The sequence below is a fragment of the Tachysurus vachellii genome, chromosome 23 (genome assembly GCF_030014155.1).
Source record: "Tachysurus vachellii isolate PV-2020 chromosome 23, HZAU_Pvac_v1, whole genome shotgun sequence".
In the NCBI taxonomy this organism is placed as follows: Eukaryota; Metazoa; Chordata; class Actinopteri; order Siluriformes; family Bagridae; genus Tachysurus; species Tachysurus vachellii.
Window position 1 is genome coordinate 5,775,987 of NC_083482.1, and position 22,283 is coordinate 5,798,269.

Here is a 22,283-nt window from a genome sequence, read left to right on the forward strand (position 1 = left end):
CATTATCAATATCATGAAGCCATTTGTATAGTTTGTGTGTTTTCTTCTGTAAGATGTAGCAGGATATGATTTGAACTCATGATCGTTTTGGATCCCCGCACCTGCGCAGAACATGTTGTCTGTAATGCGGATGCTGGTGGATTTGCGGCAGGTTTCTTGGTCCACGATGGGCAAATGGATCTGCTGCAGCTTGGCTGGAAGGTTTTGAGGGTTGGATGTCCAAGCCTCTTTCAGGTTCCCCCAGCCTGTCACACGACCCTTGTAACCGACTGAAATCAAACTACACGCAAAAGTGAAGAGTGAAGCTCTCATTTTCTTCATATTATGCACAAATGATCCCTCTGTAAATTTTTAATTTCTGATTCCAGTAAAGTGAAAGTTTTGTTTATGGTGGAATCATACACGGTAAAAAAAGGTGTCTCACCTGTTTACGATCTGTTTGGTGGGAAGGCAGATGGGGAAGATGTGATTGGTGAAGGAGACAGGTTTCTTCATGTGCAGGAGAGCAATGTCTCTGTTCAGATTCTCTTTCCAGTTATACTTAGGATGGATGATGATCTCATCGATCGCGACGATCTTCTCTGTACCTCTCTCATACCTAATATCACAGAGAAAATAAAAGGGGGTATTATAAAATGACGTCTTACTTCTTCAATCTATAGCTCTTAATCGCTTACATAACAGTATTGCCAGAATTGCCATGAAGGCCAACAATCTACTCATCATGTTAGTATTAAATCAGTAAGTACAAGTGCACAAGGCTTTAATTCTGAGCATGTCGTTTATGCAGATTATGTAGTATTTGAGTGCTACTTGTTTACCTCGATGAGTCAATACGTCATGAATTTTATTTTAACGGCATAATAATTACAACTAGATTTGTAAAGTTCGTCGAGACAAACTTTGATGTTGGCTTTGACGGTGCAAGTATTCGCAAAGGCCGGTGCTTTTTGGAGGCGAGTGGACATAAGGGTTAGTGTTACTTTTGGAGGCAAGTGGACAGAAAGATTGTGAAAGCTACTGGACCGCTAGGGTGCAAATACTTTTGGAGGCGAGCGGACATGAGCATGTGACATGATCCGAATACCCATGAGGCAGTTCCCCTCATTGTGCTGAGTGTTTTGATATATCACATGTCCATGTTGTGCAAATTTTTTATTTTCACGTGATGACACGTGACGACACGTGACGTGAGGTGACCATAACACACGTGAGGCACTTCCCCTCATTGGGCTGAGTGTTTTGATATGTCCATGTTGTGCAAATTTTTGATTTCGCTTATTTTGGGGGCGGGGCTATACACGTGACATCACGTGATGTGACCAAAATACACGTGGGGCAGTTCCCCTCATTGGGCTGAGTGTTTTGATATATGACATGTCCATATTGTGCTCATTTTTGATTTCGCTTATTCTGGGGGCGGGGCTACACGTGACGTCACCAGTATACCCGGTGGGGTGCCAATACTTTTGGCAAAAAGTGGCTACTGAGGGTTTGGACATTTCATGTCAATACTGCAGTCATTATGGGATTCTACTTATTATTATACTGCATAGAACACAGGAGAGAAGCCGTGCCTGAGCTCTGCGCACGCTGCGTGTGTGAAAGCTTAGAGGAATTTTAGGAATTCCCCATTCAAGTCTATGGGACGTTCCATCGTCGACTACGGGAAAACCGAAAGTTCCGTCGGAACGCCGAGTCCGGAACTTTGTCGGAGTAACGTCCTAAAGAACCTGTCCGAGTTTGGTGTAAATCGCTCGAAAACTTGCCGAGTTATAAACCTCCAAAATTTATAATGGAAGTGGATACGAAAAAAGGCCACTTTGAGCTTCCGTACCGGGAATGCCGGAATTCCGATCGCTTAGAAAAGTAGTAGCAACAAACTTCAGACCAGGGTCTACGACATATCCGAATTTGGTGCATGTGGCTCGAAAGCCCTAGGACGAGTTACTCTTGATAAATTTGTGGCTAAGAATAATAATAATAATAATAAGCTTATAAAGGAAATCAGAATGTTGGCTTCTACAAAGCCAACATAATAATAATAATAATAATAATAACTAGATTTGTAAAGTTCGTCGAGACAAACTTTGATGTTGGCTTTGACGGTGCAAGTATTCGCAAAGGCCGGTGCTTTTTGGAGGCGAGTGGACATAAGGGTTAGTGTTACTTTTGGAGGCAAGTGGACAGAAAGATTGTGAAAGCTACTGGACCGCTAGGGTGCCAATACTTTTGGAGGCGAGCGGACATGAGCATGTGACATGATCCGAATACCCATGAGGCAGTTCCCCTCATTGTGCTGAGTGTTTTGATATGTCACATGTCCATGTTGTGCAAATTTTTTATTTTCACGTGATGACACGTGACGACACGTGACGTGACGTGACCATAACACACGTGAGGCACTTCCCCTCATTGGGCTGAGTGTTTTGATATGTCACATGTCTGTGTTGTGCAAATTTTTTATTTTCACGTGATGACACGTGACGACACGTGACGTGACGTGACCATAACACACGTGAGGCACTTCCCTTCATTGGGCTGAGTGTTTTGATATATGACATGTCCATGTTGTGCTAATTTTTGATTTCGCTTATTTTGGGGGCGGGGCTACACGTGACGTCACGTGACGTGACCAAAATACACGTGGGGCAGTTCCCCTCATTGTGCTGAGTGTTTTGATATGTCACATGTCCATGTTGTGCTAATTTTTGATTTCGCTTATTTTGGGGCGGGGCTACACGTGACGTCACGTGACGTGACCAAAATACACGTGGGGCAGTTCCCCTCATTGTGCTGAGTGTTTTGATATGTCACATGTCCATGTTGTGCAAATTTTTTATTTTCACGTGATGACACGTGACGACACGTGACGTGACGTGACCATAACACACGTGAGGCACTTCCCCTCATTGGGCTGAGTGTTTTGATATGTCACATGTCCATGTTGTGCAAATTTTTGATTTCGCTTATTTTGGGGGCGGGGCTATACACGTGACGTCACGTGACGTGACCAAAATACACGTGGGGCAGTTCCCCTCATTGGGCTGAGTGTTTGGATATATGACATGTCCATATTGTGCTCATTTTTGATTTCGCTTATTCTGGGGGCGGGGCTACACGTGACGTCACCAGTATACCCGGTGGGGTGCCAATACTTTTGGCAAAAAGTGGCTACTGAGGGTTTGGACATTTCATGTCAATACTGCAGTCATTATGGGATTCTACTTATTATTATACTGCATAGAACACAGGAGAGAAGCCGTGCCTGAGCTCTGCGCACGCTGCGTGTGTGAAAGCTTAGAGGAATTTTAGGAATTCCCCATTCAAGTCTATGGGACGTTCCATCGTCGACTACGGGAAAACCGAAAGTTCCGTCGGAACGCCGAGTCCGGAACTTTGTCCGGAGTAACGTCCTAAAGAACCTGTCCGAGTTTGGTGTAAATCGCTCGAAAACTTGCCGAGTTATAAACCTCCAAAATTTATAATGGAAGTGGATACGAAAAAAGGCCACTTTGAGCTTCCGTACCGGGAATGCCGGAATTCCGATCGCTTAGAAAAGTAGGAGCAACAAACTTCAGACCAGGGTCTACGACATATCCGAATTTGGTGCATGTGGCTCGAAAGCCCTAGGACGAGTTACTCTTGATAAATTTGTGGCTAAGAATAATAATAATAATAATAATAATAATAATAATAATAATAATAATAATAATAATAATAATAATAAGCTTATAAAGGAAATCAGAATGTTGGCTTCTACAAAGCCAACATAATTAGCTTACTTGGCCCGCTCATATTTCCCAAGTCGCACAAGAAGGTCATCAATTGTGAAGTTTTTGCCCCATGGTGGGTAAAGGATGCAGTGGGCAGCGGTGAGGATCCAGACATCGCTGATCAAACTGGCTCCACATAGCAGCTCCTGAGGATTACGCTTGTACAGCATCACTTGCCTGTCAATCACAACACACACACACACCAAATATGAATCAAGTACCGTAGCATGAACCTTGCAATAATGAACACTTTATATAACTATGAGCAAGATGTTTCCGTTACCATGGTGCACTTCCTATTTCAGCAGTCTCCCCGTTTACAATCCGCTTTTCATAGGATTTGATGAGCTCGATTTCCGTCGTATCTTCTTTGTTTAGCTTCTCGAACATGGGTCGCTCACCACATTCTGATGGGGTGAAGATAAAAACAATCAATGCAACATTTATAAGATAAAATTATGCAATAAGATAAGAAGATTTACAAAATCCTTTGACAGCTTGATGACAGTTCCACTTAGGACATGCTAATTCAGAATTCCAAAGAAAAAAAATTGGCCGACTTTTATTGAACTAGAACAGCCATGTGAGTTAAAGTGTGTTACGCGTCTAACTGTGTAACTTTTCACTTTGTACACAACGAGCCACATGTATACTACAGGTAAACTCGTCTCGTCTCTTCTGTCTCAGTGAGGGTTTTTAAATATATTTTGTTAGTGACCTTTTTTTAGTGAAACGCTAGAATCACCAAACGATGACTATGAAGCAGCAGTCAAGGAAACACTCCTAAGCAAACTCCTCTAGTAAACGGGCCTTGTATGTTTGTACGATGAAGCTTTTATGACCTTCGTAACTTCAGAACAAATTTCTAAAGGTGACAAGTTGACACTAGCCTTTATCTTATACTTATGATGACCCAAGAGCTTAGTGTTGGATCTCGCCTTTGTGCCGGAGAACCTTATGAAGAAGCGTTTATTTTTGTCACGTGTTCAATACAGCACAGTGAAATTCTTTCTGCACATATCCCGACTTTGGAAGTTGGTGTCGGAGTGCAGAGCGGGTTAAGGGGCTTGCTCAAGGCCCCAACAGTGGCATCTTGGCAGTGCTGGGGCTTGAACCCTGATCTATTCCGATCAACAACCTCTGGGTTCAAGTGCCTTAAACACTTGAGCTACCACTACTCCTTAAAAAAGGCCCATCCACTAACCTAAATCTGAAATGGATGTTTTTAAAACAAAAAAAGAAGTAGTAGATAAGCCACTCAATGAGTGAGTCCTCTATTTATTGTAAATACTGCATACTTTGCATAGTGACTGTGTTTGAAGATCTTGGCATGGACTAGTCTGTGGTTAAGAGTGCAAGTGAAGAACAAAGGCTCTGTATCTGGATCCCGTGATCTTACCCAATTCTCCTTGACCAAAGAAGCGAGCGTCAAAGAAATTGTCTCTTTTGGCTCCAACTGTTCTTTGTTGAATAACTCCTTCGTCTACATCCCCTTCTACAGGAGCATCTGAAAGACAAATAAGCAAAGGCTGCATTTGTATTTTATTCATTTGTATTATGGTTAGGAAAATAATGAGAGAATAAAATCACAAGATGGCAACATAAATGTATAAAAAATATTATTTTGGGCCTTAACTTACCACAGAGTACCAAATCACAGTAGCCTATGGTGATGTTTTCCGCCTGCTTCACATAGCACCACGGTCCCTCCATGTCTCCATCCGGGTTCCTGCAGTAGTTTTTCAACAGAATGACCTCTGGCTTGAAACCCTTCCCCACATTCAGAGCTTTTACTTTGGGAAGGTTCCAGTCTAGGCAGATGTGGCCATGCAGAGTCACTGACAGCGTTCCAGTGTAGCTCTCCCCATTGCCCTGTAAACAGTTGTCTTGACGGTAGCGTTCCTTCAGCTCCTTTTCTTGGACAGGGCGGTCAGTCGGTGGGATCTTCTCACCTGTATGATAAACAAACACAGAACAACTTGTACATAAATAACTGAGTGTATGGCAGAAAAAACAGACAGATTATTATCCAAAAAAAATAATAAAATAAAATCTGTCTAAGGTCAGAACAGATTTAATGTAGATTTTATTTGTGAAAACTGCAACATTTATTTAACGGGGTCATGCAGTATTATATAATTACGTTGAGCAACGACCAATACAATAAAAATAAAAAAGAATCTAAAATATACATTATGGTTAAAATAAAAACTACTGAAAGGTTTTGACATTTTTTTGTCATGCCCCTGCATTACATTTGCATGTAAGCTGAAGGACAATATCATTTTAATGACATTATTTATAATATATATTGGTGTAAACTGGTTGATTCCTATGTTCCAATTACTGATATTTATTTCTCCAAGTAATTAATTGCACTACATCCACAGTTTGAATTAAAGAAATTATAACTCAGTGTATTGTTATTAACTGTGGATAGTTACTGCAACCCGTTTAGAAGTGATTCATTGCATTTACACGTCAATTAAAAGCATACTGTATCAAATGCATTGTTTGTGGCAACAAGGTGTTTTTAAAGAGTTTTTATGAACCATAAGGTGAGAATGTGTTGTTATTTGCCTTTACGGCATTCGGCAGAGATCCTTATCAAGAGCGACTTACATTTATCTCATTTATACAGCTGAGCAATTGAGGGTTAAGGGCCTTGTTTAAGGGCCCAGCAGTGGCAGCTTGGTGGTCCTGGGAATCGAACTCTCAACCTTCCAATCACTAGTCCAATGCCTTAACCACGGAGCTACCACATCATGATAACTAGCTAGTGACTCAATTTAAATTTCCAAGAGCCTTTCTTGGGTCTAGAGCAGGGGTCGGCAACCCGGAGCCGCAAGTGGCTCTTTCATCCCTCTACTGCGGCTCCCTGTAGATTTGGAAAATAAATATTTAATTTAAATTTATTTTATTTTAGTTAGTTAGTTTTAGTTTAGTTTTTTAAAAAGGTAATTCTAAATTCTAAGATTATGATGCTTGTAACATTAAAATAAACCGTGTTTAATTTGTTTGTCGCTCAAAATATGCGTCATAACTGCCGACTCGCGAAATCCGACACACAGAAGCAGACGCATTATTGGTTTGCTGCAGTCGGCAAGTTAAAATTTTGATGTCATGAATACAAAGAGGACTCAATTTGAACTTTTTAATTGAAAGTAACCTTCAACCCAGAGTCTTTTTTGTTAAGGTTAGTTCAAACTGTTCAAAATATTTTTGTTTACCTGCAGAAATAAAATTTCATTTCCTCAGTAGCAGTTCATTTCATAAATACAACACACTACAGTTTTTTCTATACTTTACATAAAGGTAAAAAAATGATATATGCAGTGTTATCTTCATTTTAGATGTCAAATAGGTTTTGTGGCTCCTTGTGTTTTTTTTTTCTGTGGGAAACAGGTCCAAATGTCTCTTTGAGTGTTCAAGGTTGCCGACCCCTGGTCTAGGCGATGAACTGGTCTTAGGTTTAAAGGACCAACATGCACCTGCCCATGAGAGATATCATTAACCTTATTAAGCCATCCTGAAACTCCATCACCTCAGCTGTACTGGTTATATCAGAGCCCCTCTTATATAAATTTTTTTATTTATTTTTAAATATTATTTATTAATATTTTTATTTTTTAAATAAAGCTAACTGTGTCCTTTTGTCTTGATAACAGACACAACTTCCACTTTTCCTTCCCCATCATTCCTCTTCTTTGTCTCTCTCTGCACCTCTCTCACAGCACTACTTCACTCAGAAATGAATGGTGCACACCATATTTAAATATGTATGAGGTCATTAGCATTGACTATTTAAGGAAGGTTGTAGTTGGTAACCAGACAGGAGAGGAGGACTGTCACCTACGCATGACCTGCAAGTCGAATGACGTGCAGATGTGTGTATAGAAGGTTTAAATATATGACTAGTGTGCATGAAATTTTTTTTTCTTGTACACACTTTTTTCTCTGAAATCCACACAAAGATTTATAAATGAGGTCCCTGGTTGTTTGTTAAAGGCTTTCCAGGTTTCAGTGTTCAGTGCAGGATGATTTAAGTTCCATACCACATTTTGCTACTGCACATTTCTCTGTCCTGACAGTGGGGTCACTGGTGAAGCACCATGGTCCACTGACTCTGTTATCGGGATTCCTGCAGAAATTCTCTGGCAGGTTCAGCTCTGTTGTATTGAACTCACTGGAAATTAAAATGCATTAAAATGCAATTAATGAAATAAATAACCAAGAAGAGCTTTTGAAAAACAATATGACATATGAGTAAAATGCTAAACACATGGCTGAAGGATGGAGTGTCAAAATAAACTAACTAACTAACTAAATTAATACGTACGTGATTCTGTGAGGGAAGTTGCTTTTCCAGTATTGGCATGGCTTTCCTGAGAGAGTGACATTGACATTACCTCTGTAGTGTTCACCAGTATTAACGTAGCAGAGACCTGTCAAGCACATACAAGGTTTAGATAAAAAGCACTGCTCTACTATCAGTAGTGTCCACACTGACCTAAATATCTATCTGTTTATAAATGTAAACTTATAGTTTAGTTTGCTCGTCAATTCATCAGGAAGTTAACCTTTACCTTTCTGATCTATACAAATCCGAATTCCTCGGATGCTGTCCACGTTCCGTTGTACCGTGGTGCCAGAACAAGCTGTAAGGCCACAGGGACATACATGAAATCAGTGCAAAAAGGGAAATAAAGAAGGTAGAAGGACATATCATGCTAATTTACTCAGGTTTGTTGGCTATATAAAGCAAATGAAAGATTTAAAAAAGTCATTATATCATCTTATATCTCAAATATATACAGTATAACTCCACCTTAACCAGCCAAATGAAACCACGGCCATTAAGCTAAGATTTTTATACAAGTACACCATCAGCTGACATCATGCTAAATCACTCCCGTATTCTGTACTTCCTAGAATATTACTGGAAATCTTGTAGAAATCTTGATTTCCTGAATAATACGTCAACAATACGTCAGCAATCAACATTTTAACACAGAAGTATATATTGTATGTAATTTTTGAAATGTATTTGAAATGTAATTATTAATGAATTTATAGATTTATGAGCTAGTCAGTTAGAATAGTGGTCATTTACACAGATCAATCTGAAAGACACGGTAAAAAACATATGTTTGTTTTTAAATAGATAATGGATAGTTAAAAACAAGAAATTAATGCTAACCGTTCTTTGTAACATTAACTAAACTGATGGTACAAGTAGACGATAATCCAAAAATATTGGGGGAAATAAAGTCCCAGGAATTGACTTGTAATCGATATATTTTATGTGAAAATCATACAATCATATCAAATATTTTAAGTAAAGATTTACCTAATTGTATAGTGAGAACTTATCGGAACTGGGACAGATTTAGTAATCACTCTGAAAAAAGGCTGATGCAGGTTTGAACTTTGGTCTTTCGTTCAATATCACATATTTACACAAAATGTTGTTTTGTGTTGACTCCTGTTTTAGAGAATCTTACCCAAGTACGTGCTCCAAAATGTAGCCTAAAGAACAGAGAAAACAAATGATTAAACTTAGTATAAGGTAAAATACTATAGTTGTAGGAAACTATAATGATAAAACACTTCTATAAGTATGACAAGTACAAGAGAAATGTACATTCGAAACCAACTGCACTGGTAAAGTGTCGGGTAAAATGCTGTTAGACAGCAGCCGTGCCTACCGTTTTATCATTGGCTTCAAACACCTCTCGAGCCTCCTCATGGTCACAGATCTCCTCCACGCATTCCCTTTCCAGATTCCCTCGCTTTAGCTCTTCAAAACCTGTGTTTGCTCTCTTTGTACGGATTAACTGAGACGCTCTCTTCTCTTCGATAAAAACTGCCAAAAAATAACAAGCGTCTCGTAACACTACTCGACAGACACTAACACAATCCCTAGAAGCATGTGAGGATACTTTTATATATAATATATATGTATGTTATAAACTGTCTTACCATCGTAGCAGAGCGTAAGCTGAAAAACTTGACTGAGAAGAAGTGTGAGAAGCAGAGGTGCTGGTACTGCTCCCATTCTTTACAGTGACAAAGGCTTACAATCCTGAAAAGCCCTGGAACATCACACAGAGCTGGAAGACTGCTAACAAATCCCAGAAATCCTCCTCCTGCTGCTGCTCGAGTTAATATTGAACTACTGGAGTTCAAATAGAACAGAGATTATGTGTACGATGGAAGTCTGACTAGATCCATCTACACACGCTCATATCTCTCTAAACAGTGATTCAGCCGAGGTGTTCGGTACACTTTTAGTACACTTAGTGAGACTTTAATCATATATCGAGTCAGTTATCATTTTGACAAAACACTGTTGTCGTTTCACATAAAAACAGTAGATATATTTCGAGCTGAAAAACAACAGACACTGGTGCAGTTTATATCTGAGGTCATTTTATCAGCTAGTTTCTAATTCATTCAACTTGGGTATTAGTTACCTGTGCTGCTTCTGTCAGACGTTCAACTTTAATAAAAGTTCATTTGGGTTTTAGGTTTTTGACTTTCATTAAATGGGGATATAGGGTCAAGCCCTGATAAGATGCATTTGATTGAAAAATATTGTGTCCTTCTGGGTTTTTGAATAGACCAAATCAGAAAAAGCTCTATTTTGAACGCATCTGCTACTGAAGGCAAAATCAACAGATATATTTAGAACTGAGTCCAGACATGATTTGTAAATGACATCTGTCAGAGTATATATGTCAATAAATATAGTAAGGAGTGAGGATGGCTAGGTGACAGTGGGGCTAATGAGAGGGTTTGAAAAATGTATTTATATAAACAGTCACAAATGAATCTTTCACTTTATAGCATTGCCAAACTTGTGTGTGATGTCTGACAATCAGTGTCTTCTTATCTAAATGAAAGAAATTTCCCAGAAATTTAGTTTACTTTATAATAATATAATATAATAAACATATAATAATTTACTTTATTTCCCAGAAATATAGTACCAGTCGATTTCTCTCTTAATAAAGGGTCTAAATCTGTTGCTTTTTTTATTTAGAGAATATTTAATACATTCGAACATCTTCATGCAGTCTCAAGTGAGTTAAGATGAAAACTCAAGATCTTCATGCAGTCTCATTGACACCTCCTTGAGTTTGAGAATCTCTTCTCTATGTGATGGGTGGAACCTTAAATTACTAATTAATTAATTCGACTAATTCTGAAATAACTGCATAGTTGGAACACTAATAAAAGTAACTACAAATCCATTTTTCAGATGAGATTGGTTTGGTTCGCAGTGCTCTGATCTGGCACAAACAGTGATGACAAGGTTCAGTGAACACATGAGTCAATATTTACTAATGTCTTTAAGTCAACTGCTTTTAGAATAACCTTCTAATAAAATGTCGTAACAAGTCACTGAGCATGAGAAAACATGACAGATACAATATATTCAGTCATCAACACCCATCTCTATTTCAATGGTCTCTGCCACTGAGTTGAGTTCATCGTGACCTTGTATTACAACCACGTTACTGTTCTCGACCTGCTCTTCCACTATATATTTAGTGTTCTCCTCCTGGTTCTCTGCTGGTATACACTTAGCATTAGCATCCGGCTGCTGTAAAACTATACATTCAGCATTTTTGTCCTGTGTTTGAACCAGAATGCACTTAGTGCTGTCAGTGGACACAACGATTTCTATAATGTCCTGACTAAGCTCCATCTGTTCCAAACCTCCTTCGTTTTCTGTAACAGAGTGAGGCGTCATCCTGGGATCCTGTAGATTGTGAACAAAAAACAAAGTTTGCTCCTTTTTCTGCTTTCCTCCATCACCCTCCCATTGGTCACTCTCTTTATGGTGTGATCTCCTAGGTCGCCCCCTAGTTGGTGCTGTGTGTCCGGTCTCTGACCAACCTGCGTGTACTCTCAGGTGGCGCTGTAGACTTTGCATCAACGTGTATCTGCTTCCGCATACCTCACACTTGTATGGCTTTTCTTCCAGGTGTGACTTCATGTGCCTACGAAGCTTGGTTGCCATTGTATACCCTTTCCCACAATCCTGGCACTTGAAAGGTCTGTCATCTGCATGCAAACGCTCATGAGCCCGCAGCGTTTGTGGGTCCCGCAGTGCCTTGCCACATACAGGGCAGAGGTATGCCTCACCTGTGTGGCAAATCAGGTGCCGCTTTAGCTCGGGGACCTGTGAGAAATGGAGCTCACAGTGTGGACACCCATAGGGTTTTTCGCCTGTGTGGAGGCGCAGGTGCCCTTGCAGGTTGTAACGCTGGCGGAAACGCTTGGCACAGTGCGGGCATGCATAAGGTCGCTCACCTGTGTGCAAACGCATGTGGGCCCTGAGCGAGTTCCGGTTGGCAAGTTCTTTGCTGCACTCTGGGCATTTGACCCTTGGGACCCATTTGGCCTCATGGACTACCTTGTGGGCATGCAGAGAAGGGCGACGTGCAAAACTCTTGCCACACACGTCACACACAAATGGCTTCTCACCTGTGTGTAGCACCTGGTGCTCCTTGAGGTCACGTTTCAGACCATAGCTCTTGTCACAATGCTCACACTTGTAAGGTCGCTGCCCTCTGTGCAAAAGTACGTGGGCAAGATAACTCTCCTTTGACCTGTAGTGTTTTCCACACTCTGTACACGCATATGGCTTCAACTCAGTGTGTGTGATCTTGTGCTTCTTTAAGTGGCAAAGCTGGAAGAAACTTTTTTCACACTCATCACACTTGTATTTGCGTTCACGTGGATTCTCAATGTCTTCAGAACCCTCCTTTCCTCTTTGCACAGACCCTTCCTTGGGCAAATCATCTGAGTTAGTATTCTCTTTATACACAGACATCTCTTGGCTTTCTTGTTCATTTTCAGTTGTAGTCTGTTTGAGCTGAGAGTTTTCAGTAACAAGTGTGGCAATCTTACTTTGTTGCCTTTGCGATTGCTTGGTTAAACGCCTGCTTAATGAGTGAACTATGCGGGGTTTCTTTGCCAGTCGACAGCTGGCCCTCACGGCCACTTGAAGCTGCTCAGGTGGCTCTGCTAGCTCCAGTGCTGGGGCTGCAGCAATATTCTTCTCAGTACCACACGTATCCATCACTTCTTTCTCATGTCCGTCTCTGCATTCCAGTACATTCCAATCTGCATTGCATCGCTTCAGTTTCGCTGTAAGCCATAAAAATGTCATATGTTAAAAGTAAACTGGTAAAAAAAAAAAAAAAACACACTTCAGACAAACACATGACATAACAGACATAACATAAAAACCGCTCACAGGTGGAGTGAATAACACTTAATAACCTGTTAAAGTGGTATCTGTCATAGGCTGGGATATATTGGGAAGCAAGTGAACAGTCAGTTCTCAAAGTTGATGTGTTGGTGTGCTAATTGTAAAGATCTGGGTGACTATGACAAGGCTAGACGTCTGGGTCAGAGCATCTCCAAAACAGCAGGTCTTTGTGGGGTTCCCCAGGATGCAGTTATTAGTGCCTACAAAAAGTAGTCTAAAGAAGGAGAACCAGTAGAGCAATGGTGTCGTTGGGCGTGAAGCCTAACCTGTCTGGTCTAATCTAAAAGAGGAGCTGTGGCTCAATCTGCTGAAAAAGTTAATGCTGACTATGAAAGACAGCTGTAAGAACACACAGTGCATTGTGCATACAGTCCTGTGTATGGGGCTGTGAAGCTGCAGAGCAATCAGAGTGCCCATGCCCACTCCATGTCGTCCACCACCGAAAGAACCTACAATGGACATCAAATAAACATCAAAATTGGACCACGGAGCAATGGAAGAAGGTCGCAGGGTGCATGAGTAAAGATGGCAAGTGGCAGATGCAGTGTGATGCTCTGGGTAATGTTCTGCTGGGAAATATTAGGTCCTGACATTCATTTGGAAGCTACTTTGGTCTGCATCAATGTTTAAGTAGGAGGTACGTGTCAATTTCACCCCTTTATGGGAAAAGTATTCCCCAATGGCAGTTTCCTCCAAAACTTGGCCTAGAATCCCAGAATCGCAATCCGATCGAGCATCTGTGGGATGTGCTTGACAAACAAGTCAAATCCACAGGGGCTCCAACTCACAGCTTAAAGGACTTAATGGATCTACTGCTAATGTCTTGGTGCCAGATAACAAAGCACAACTTCAGAGGTCTTGGGAAGTCCATGCTTGACAAGTCTCGACAAGTCAGAGCTGTTTTGGTGACACAAGAAGACCTACATCATATTACAGGTGGTTTTAATGACATAATTGTTCCTTTTCTTAACATTTTTTATAACCTGCTATGAAGCTGAGAACAGAGGCAGTAGTGACGTTCCATATCAACTCACAACCTTCTGGTTATTTATTTTAATGACATTTTTATCTAAAACATATAAATAATACTTTTAGATGAAATAGAACATATCTACATACCTTCCCCCTCAGAGTCCTGTGTAATATGAGCAGGTTTAAGCGACTCATCTTCTCTTGCCCTTTGTGGTGCTTCCTGATTGCAGAATTCTCCAGTTGTGTTTACTACATAATTCTTCACAGGTTCATTCAGAATTTTTGGAACTTCTGGCCAGACCAGGAGTTCTGTTCCCTGACTGATGTCCTTACAGGTCTTGAAACACAATCTTCCATCCACCTCATGTACAATGACATTCCTCTGATCTTCATTTGGAGCACTACAAGCAAACCTGGACATGTTGATAATTAGTACGAGATGCTGGTAAAAATGACTCAATCAAAACATTGTCTTCCTCCTGTCTGAGTTTATTACCAAACACAACACAGTATATGTAATTTGCTAAACATGACCAAGTTCAGACATCTTTCTTGGTGCATTAGACATGAGCATGTAGAATGCTGCTAATCTATTTGCTTTTAATGTGGGCTTTATTGCTGTAACCCAAGCATTGATATCATACCTCATCCAGTAGGTTCTGTCTGAAATTTGTCCTTTAGCTCTTTCTAGGCATCTGCTCACTTCAGCTGTCTGAAACATGAGAAACATGTGAGATGACATGAGACATGAGAAACAAGAGAAATTTTAATTTTATTTTCCAGTTCATAGAAAGTTTTATGTCATTAAATCTAGAAGGTAGCTTGTGTAAACAAATTATACCTCTTCTTTTCCTGCCACTTTGTCTAGATCTTCCAGCCCCAGAAGTGTTCCACTCTGTAAAGTCCACCCAACACACCACAACCCCATTTGCCCATCTTCAGCTAGAGAGGGTCCTAAAGTCAGTCCACGGGGTATTAACCCCAGCAGGCTACGAACGCATTCGTTCACACACTCCAGCAGGCCTTCACGAGGAGTAGATGTAGCCACTAAAGGAAAAAGATTAAATTATGAATATACTGTTTATATCCTGAGAACAGTTTCTGTCCATGTTCTCCCCAGTCTGCATGGGTTTCCTCAAGTTCTTTATCTTTATTTGTGTTTTCCTTTTTATCCGTGTCTTCTGAGAGTCTCCAGATCTATCGTGATTCTGACCAGGACAAAGCAGTTACTGTAGAAGGATCAAGATGAACGAATGATAGAGGAGTTTTTCGATCTGGACTGAAAACCACTACGGCTTCAAACTTATGACAAAAAAGCCAGAAAGATGACTTTAATCTGCACAGACACAATAAAAAGATGTACATTTGTTAAGATCAAACCTTTTTTTGTTATAAACATTATACATTTTGACTTAAAAGTCTAGATTTTTAAAGTAACCTACGATATCTGTAGAAATGTTGTGAATACAAAGACATGAAATGGTCAGTGGTGTGTTATATATATATATATATATATATATATATATATATATATATATATATATATATATATGTATAGTAGAAAGTAATTGAATAATTTAATTAGTATTTTAGAAGTAAATATGAGGTGCCTTCACTTTGTTCGACCGTCTTTGTTCAAATGCAAGTAGTCCTAAAACCTAGGCCAATATTATGGAGTCAGAGAGTAGCGCGCATGCGCACATTGGTTTATCTCAGACTGCTTAGCTATACAGCTAGCTAACTTCATTCATTTAAATATTACAAACAGCTGAATAAGAAATAAGAATGCGTTGCAGTAGTTAATTGACGATTAATTATTGCGTGTTATTTCATGTGTTATTGGTTTTGTTTCACTAGCAGGCGGTTTGTTTGCTAACAACACCGACTTCCGGCTCTGAATATTTTACCTATTTAGTTTATTTACGTGTCAGTTTCAGCATGAGCTCAATGTTACTGTGTTCACTAACTGAGGGATGGGTTTCCACTCGAGTGTTTTCCTTTCAGCCGGCGAAATTCCGAGAAAATCACAGCGCTCCAACCAACAACATATCCACAACCCGGAAGCCAGCTGCTTGTTGCTGGTGTTACAGTCTAACTCGTCCCCCTTAAGCTTGTTCTGACGTTCAGTGAATGACGGAGACGAGCAGAAATGCAATAGAATTCACACGTTTCAGAAACATTCAGAGCTTTTAGTCAGATAGTTAAAGAGTTGATATCTGACATGATATTCCACATGTCCACATGTCCAGAATAAGGCAGCTAGAGTCCTGAAGATATCATTCCTAACGTATCCTATTTTATCTTATACAAATTGCATTTGTTATAAAATTCTGTTACTAACCTAAAAGCACCGAATGGCACCAAAGTACCTAAACAAACTTTTGTTTTTTATTATCCGCAACACCTTCTTTGTTCAAAAGGTGCAGGCTCTTTGTTAGTACTTCAAGCCTTTTCTTACAAACCCCTATGTCTCTGCAGAAGCATCCACTTTATTTCAACTGTCCCCATTAAGTCTTAAGCTGTTTTACACTTGAAAACATGTTTACACACATCATAGTCGGTAGTGACCTATTTACATGGAATAATAGTGGAATAACTGGAATATATCATGCATTTGTTATTTATTGATTGATTATCATTACAGGGCTCTCAAGTTTTGAAGACTTCCAACCTCCCAACCCCCAACAGCCAGAAAAAACAAAACAAAAAGAAAACAATGGGGGTGCTGTGTTTGGTGTTTGGTAAGGATCACTGAACACAATTTAACCAAATACAAAGTATTTATTCAATTTCCATTTATTTATTTGTGTGTGTGTGTGTGTGTGTGTGTGTGTGTGTGTGTGTGTGTGTGTGTGTGTGTGTGTGTGTGTGTGTGAGAGAGAGAGAGAGAGATTATGACTGGTGTTGTTTATTGTAAGTGTTTGTTGCCTTTTTGGACTCCTTTATCATTTGTAATGTTGGCTCCCATTTAAAACAGTTCAGCTCAAGCTCAGCTATTTTTAGGGTCATGATTGAGGACAATGTCTCATCCAGAGACATCAGCATTAGAATGCAGAAGCACTAAAACCAAGACTACTTGTTCAGAGCAGGTGTTGTCAGTGAACCGGGGCCCCCTGACACCATCTCAGGGCCCCCAGTTTGAGAACCATTGGCCTAGACTACTTGTTCTGAGCAGGTTTTGTCAGTGAAAGACCTAGGGAAAGCCTGTACATGGTCAACCTTCCTCACCTGCAGAGAACATTATCCTTTTATTTTACTGCATCATTCCTATGCTCAGTTCACCAATACAATCTGACTCCAACCTGGTTCTTATTTGTCATTTCTTTCTAAACTGGGCAAAGATTGATCTGTTGTGATCAGTGACTGTCTTCATGGCTGAAATTGCTGATGTCTACTAATTAAGCAATAATATTATACTGAATTGTTTTACATTATATTTGTTTAATTCACTTTAAAATCAGCATGACATGACAAATGTGTATTGAAAAATATAGTTAGCATTCCTGCATTAATGTTATTATATCTGCTTTCTTTGGGCTTCATTTCCACTTTTCCTGAGATATGATCGTCTTCCCTATTATGTTGCAGAGGATTCTCGCTCTCAGGCTGCCTCACACATAGCCAAGAATCAACCACACATCTGTCTTACCTTTCATGCTAACGAACAGCTCAGATGATGAAAAGAGCTTTTCCATGGAAGCATTTTAATTAAATTACAGTGTGAACATAAAGGATGAAAAGGGTTCAGCAACACATTCTTACTACTGCTTAAAATGATTGCCTGTATTTCCTGTATGTTGTCTTTTCTGACTGTTTCACTAAAAAAGAGTCAGGAAAAACTCTGTTTAGTGGTCTGTGTGCTTGCTTTATATTTTTGATTGATCACTTTTGTCATAGAAGTGGTGCAGCAGGGTTGTGGCAGGCTCTGGATCCACTGCATTCCTTATTAGTGTCATGAATGGCTTGGACTATTCCATGCCTGAACACCAGGGGGCATTCTGGCAGGCAAAAGTCAAACTTTTTCATGGATCCAGTTGATTGCACGTGACTGCTTTTTATGACTGCAAAGATAATATAAGATTTATTAATAATATCTAGCATATCCTTAATACTCTGGAACAGTTTAAGTGTAATTGTTAATCTTGTTAATCTTGTTTAAGTGTGATTGTTAATCTTGCTTAGTGGTTAGCACGTTCGCCTCACACCTCCAGGGTTGGGGGTTCGATTCCCGCGTCCGCCTTGTGTGTGTGGAGTTTGCATGTTCTCCCCGTGCCTTGGGGGTTTCCTCAGGGTACTCCGGTTTCCTCCCCCGGTCCAAAGACATGCATGGTAGGTTCATGCATGGTAGGTTGATTGGCATCTCTGCAAAATTGTTCGTAGTGTGTGTGTGTGTGTGTGTGTGTGTGTGTGTGTGTGTGTGTGTGTGTGTGTGCCCTGCGATGGGTTGGCACTCCGTCCAGGGTGTATCATGCCTTGATGCCCGATGACGCCTGAGATAGGCACAGGCTCCCCGTGACCCGAGGTAGTTCGGATAAGCGGTAGAAAATGAGTGAGTGAGTGTTTTGTACTGTTGTTTATTTTTATTATTGTTTGTCAGTATTTACACTGGTTATTGCTGCTTTTGTGTATTGTCTTTTGTGTAAAGCCATTTATTGTTTGTTTGCTCCGTCTTTTGTTTTTTGTCCTGCACTGTTTGCACCAGGTTGCACAGATGCACTTTATGTATCTAGGACTAACTTACAATGTCCTTATCTCTGTCTTTGTTTTATGTAGCACCAGGTCCTGGAGAAACGTTGTCTCATTTCACTGTGTACTGCAACAGCTATATATGGTTGAAAGGACAATAAAAACTTCTTGACTTGACTTATGTTCTTTCATGAGCATTATGTCATTATGTTGTTACCTCTTTTATTTTTCATGTACAGTATAAGAACATGCAAAGTATCCAGTTGCCCAGGGCCTAGTAGGTACAAGCATCTGATTGTGATAGTGATAAGAAATAATAACAACAACAACAATAATAATAATAATAATAATAATAATAATAATAATAATAATAATAATAATAATAATTTTGCTAATAATATTGATATTACATTAATAATATAATATAATGATTATATATTAATATTAATATTATTGCTCAGAAATGAATTTGTTGGTTCAGTTTGCAGTTGGATGTGTAAATTGTACCATCTATGCTTTTGTTATTGTGCAAAATAAAAATCCATGTAATTACTGACATTATTGCCGAAAACGTTAAATGTGTATAGTGCGTTCTGTGTTTCACTGACCATGTAATCCAGCATCATCTATGAATAAAGATTATTACTATGGTTATGGTTCTTAATTAAATGGATTTACCATATCACATGAACCCCAGCCTGAAGGTGGTGAGAGCTTCTGGGATTGTCTTAACACTAATCTGTGTCTCAACACTCAACACACAAGTAGTGAGTTGACTCAAACCTCCAAATTAGCTGCAACTATAAGATCCACCACCAGGTGGGGCCAGATGCTGTTATTTGTTTTTTGGAGACTTGTTTTTTTATTCTTTTTTTTTTTTTTTTTTTTTTTGAGACTGCTGGTTTTTCTCATTCTCCACCTTCCTAATCATTAGTTCGAGGACAATCATCTGTGGTTCTGTGAAATGTCCTTCTGCATATTATTGAACCAATTGCACAGTTGGAGTTCCTGCTACAGCTCCAAGAACATTTTTCATAACATAATTCTTGTGTGAAATCTTCCTAGTCTTAAATAAAACCAAATGCACATTGCATTTAATTTTTCAACTCAATTTATTTGAACTCAATTTACAAAATGCAAAGTGAGTGAACAGAAGAAAAATCTAAATCAAATGAATATTCATTTGACTACCTTTTGTTTTCAAACCAGCATCAATTCTTACACTTACACAAAGTCAGGGACTTTATAGGATCACAGTCAGGTGTGTGAATAACCAATTATAATAAGCAGATGCTAACGATCAACAATTTCTTATATAGATTGAAACACAGTCATTAACAGAAACAGAAACAGCTGTGAAGGTTAAAACGGTGAGAAACAGCCAGACTCTGCTCTTAATGTGAGGCTGTGGATGACGTTTTCATGTCACAGGTCATACACCATGTCAAGGCTGAGTACAGCAACAAGACACAAGGTACTGCACCATATTGCATCAGTAAGGTCTCTGGAAGGGAAAGATTTCAAAGCAGACTGGGGGTTAAAGTTTCAACATGCAGTTCAAGCTATTTTGAAGAAGCACAAAGAAACTATGAGGACTGTAGATACAAGGGTTGGCCAAGGAAACTTAATACAGCAGATGAAAGACACATCATTTTACTTCCGTTCAACATCGGAAGATGTCCAGCAGTGGCATCAGCAAAGAACTGGTGGAAACCATGGGGACCCAGTTACACTCAACTACTGTCTGGAGATGACTGGGAAAAATCGGCATTCATGAAATAAATGCAGCCAAAAAAGCAACACGTGGTGTGGAAACAAGGCTAAGCGAATCACCTATGCACAAAAACGAACTGGGGTGGAGAAAATTGGCAGCAGGTGCTTTGGACTGAGTCATAATGTGAAATAATTGGCTGTAGCAGGAGGCAGGTTGAAGGGCCGGCGAAGGGGACAATAATGAGTTTCTGCAAGCAACTGTGAAGCATGTTTGGGGCTGCATTTCTGCAAATGGACTTGGAGATTTGTTCAGGATTTATTCTGAGAAATACATGCAGATATTTATCATGCCGTACCATCAGTGAGGTGTCTGATTGGCCCCAAATTGATTCTGCAGCAGAACAACGACCCCAAACATACATCCAATGTCATTAAGGACTATCTTTAGCATAGAGAAGAACGAGGAGTCCTGCTAGTGATTGTTTGGCACCACAGAGACTTGATTTCAACATCAAGTCTGTCTGGGATTTATATGAAAAAACAGAAGGATTTGAGGCAGCTTCGATCCACAGAGGATCAACCTACCTGCCGAGAACTCAATTTAATTTGGATTACATTCTGTTTATTTCATTTCCATTTTGTTAATTAATAGAAATTGAATATTGACACTTTGAAAAATGTATACATTTTGAAAAATTTTTTAAGGCACTTGAACTAGAACTTTTATTATTAGGTAGATAATAGATAGTAGGTAGATAGTGCAAATAAGGACTAAATCTTACAAGTCACATCACTATCACAGCCATAGACATGATCATTTGTTCTGAATCTATGAATCTGTCTGTGAGCATCATTATATCATCATAGATTGTTCGGATGAGATACACGCCTACCCATGCAAAAGGTCCCTACAACGACAGAATCACAGCAGGTCATTTTCACACTATGGGGACATTTGTCTGTTGCACGCACACACACACACACACACACACACACACACACACACACACATCCTACAGAGCATTATTTTCCTACATTAGAAGATGGAGAACAAAGACTGCTATTTTCTGCTGGCTATTTCTGTAACTGCAAGAGAAAATTGACACTGTTTGGACCATTTGGTTTGATAGAAACTAGCCAGTAATCATGTTCATTTTTGGTTTCACAAGCCTGTTTTCATTTGTTGACCTGCAAGCTTTTAGAGCAGTCCAATTCAAGCAACAAATTTCTGGATTCATTCTAATTATACAGTCATGTGAAAAAATTAGGACACCCCATGAAAGCTGTTGTTGTTTTTTTAAATAGTTAAACATGGACATTTTATCTCTATTTTAACATTTGAAGATTTAAGTAATATAACTTAACAAATAAAACCAAAAAAGTAAAAAAAAAAAAAAAATGACCTACAGGCGTATCACATTGTATTGGAAGCTTGTATTATTTAAAGCTAGATATTTAGTTTGGTTTGATCTTAATTATTGAAGTGATAGGTATCACTGTGGTGAGATCCAAAGAGCTCTCTGAGGCCTTCAGATAGAAGATTGTTGATGCTTATGAGTCTGGTGAGGAATATAAAAGATTTACAAGAGAAGAACATTTAAAACAACTGCCAACATTACCAGGTCAGGACGTCCAAGCAAATTCAAGCAAAAAAAAAAAGAAATATGATTTCAAAGTGCATGAATCTACAATCTAAAAGAGACAGCACAACTTTATTATGGGAAGTGTGCAATGAGGAAACCTTAGCTGTTTAAGAAAAACATGATAACAAGACTGAAGTTTGCCAAATACCACAGAGACAAAGTCCAAGACTTCTGTTTGGACAGATGAGTGTAAAATTTAATTATTTG

The 22,283-nt window shown here is 39.4% G+C and overlaps 3 protein-coding genes across 3 annotated transcripts in view; 1 reads left to right on the plus strand and 2 right to left on the minus strand.

Annotated features, from left to right (window-relative positions):
* f2 (coagulation factor II (thrombin)) overlaps positions 1-10,023 on the minus strand; it is a 10,472-nt gene extending 449 nt beyond the window's left edge. The window contains exons 1-12 of the mRNA XM_060858931.1: positions 9,759-10,023; positions 9,485-9,642; positions 9,281-9,305; positions 8,363-8,434; positions 8,116-8,221; positions 7,832-7,962; positions 5,417-5,728; positions 5,176-5,283; positions 4,060-4,183; positions 3,786-3,953; positions 425-598; positions 102-280 (exon numbers count right to left, since the gene is read on the minus strand). Of these exons, the coding sequence (XP_060714914.1) occupies positions 102-280; positions 425-598; positions 3,786-3,953; positions 4,060-4,183; positions 5,176-5,283; positions 5,417-5,728; positions 7,832-7,962; positions 8,116-8,221; positions 8,363-8,434; positions 9,281-9,305; positions 9,485-9,642; positions 9,759-9,834 (1,633 nt within the window). The 5' untranslated portion in view covers positions 9,835-10,023. The remainder of the gene's footprint in view (positions 1-101; positions 281-424; positions 599-3,785; positions 3,954-4,059; positions 4,184-5,175; positions 5,284-5,416; positions 5,729-7,831; positions 7,963-8,115; positions 8,222-8,362; positions 8,435-9,280; positions 9,306-9,484; positions 9,643-9,758) is intronic.
* The window catches only part of LOC132838524 (CD59 molecule (CD59 blood group)), a 142,135-nt gene that overhangs the window by 70,729 nt on the left and 49,123 nt on the right, over positions 1-22,283 (plus strand). The gene's annotated exons all lie outside the window — the stretch shown is intronic.
* znf408 (zinc finger protein 408) lies at positions 10,777-16,124 on the minus strand. The gene is made up of 5 exons (XM_060858930.1): positions 16,002-16,124; positions 14,876-15,081; positions 14,679-14,746; positions 14,182-14,447; positions 10,777-12,938 (listed from the first exon to the last, which is right to left on the minus strand). Coding segments are annotated over exons 1-5 (2,262 nt in total). The 5' UTR covers positions 16,003-16,124; the 3' UTR covers positions 10,777-11,217.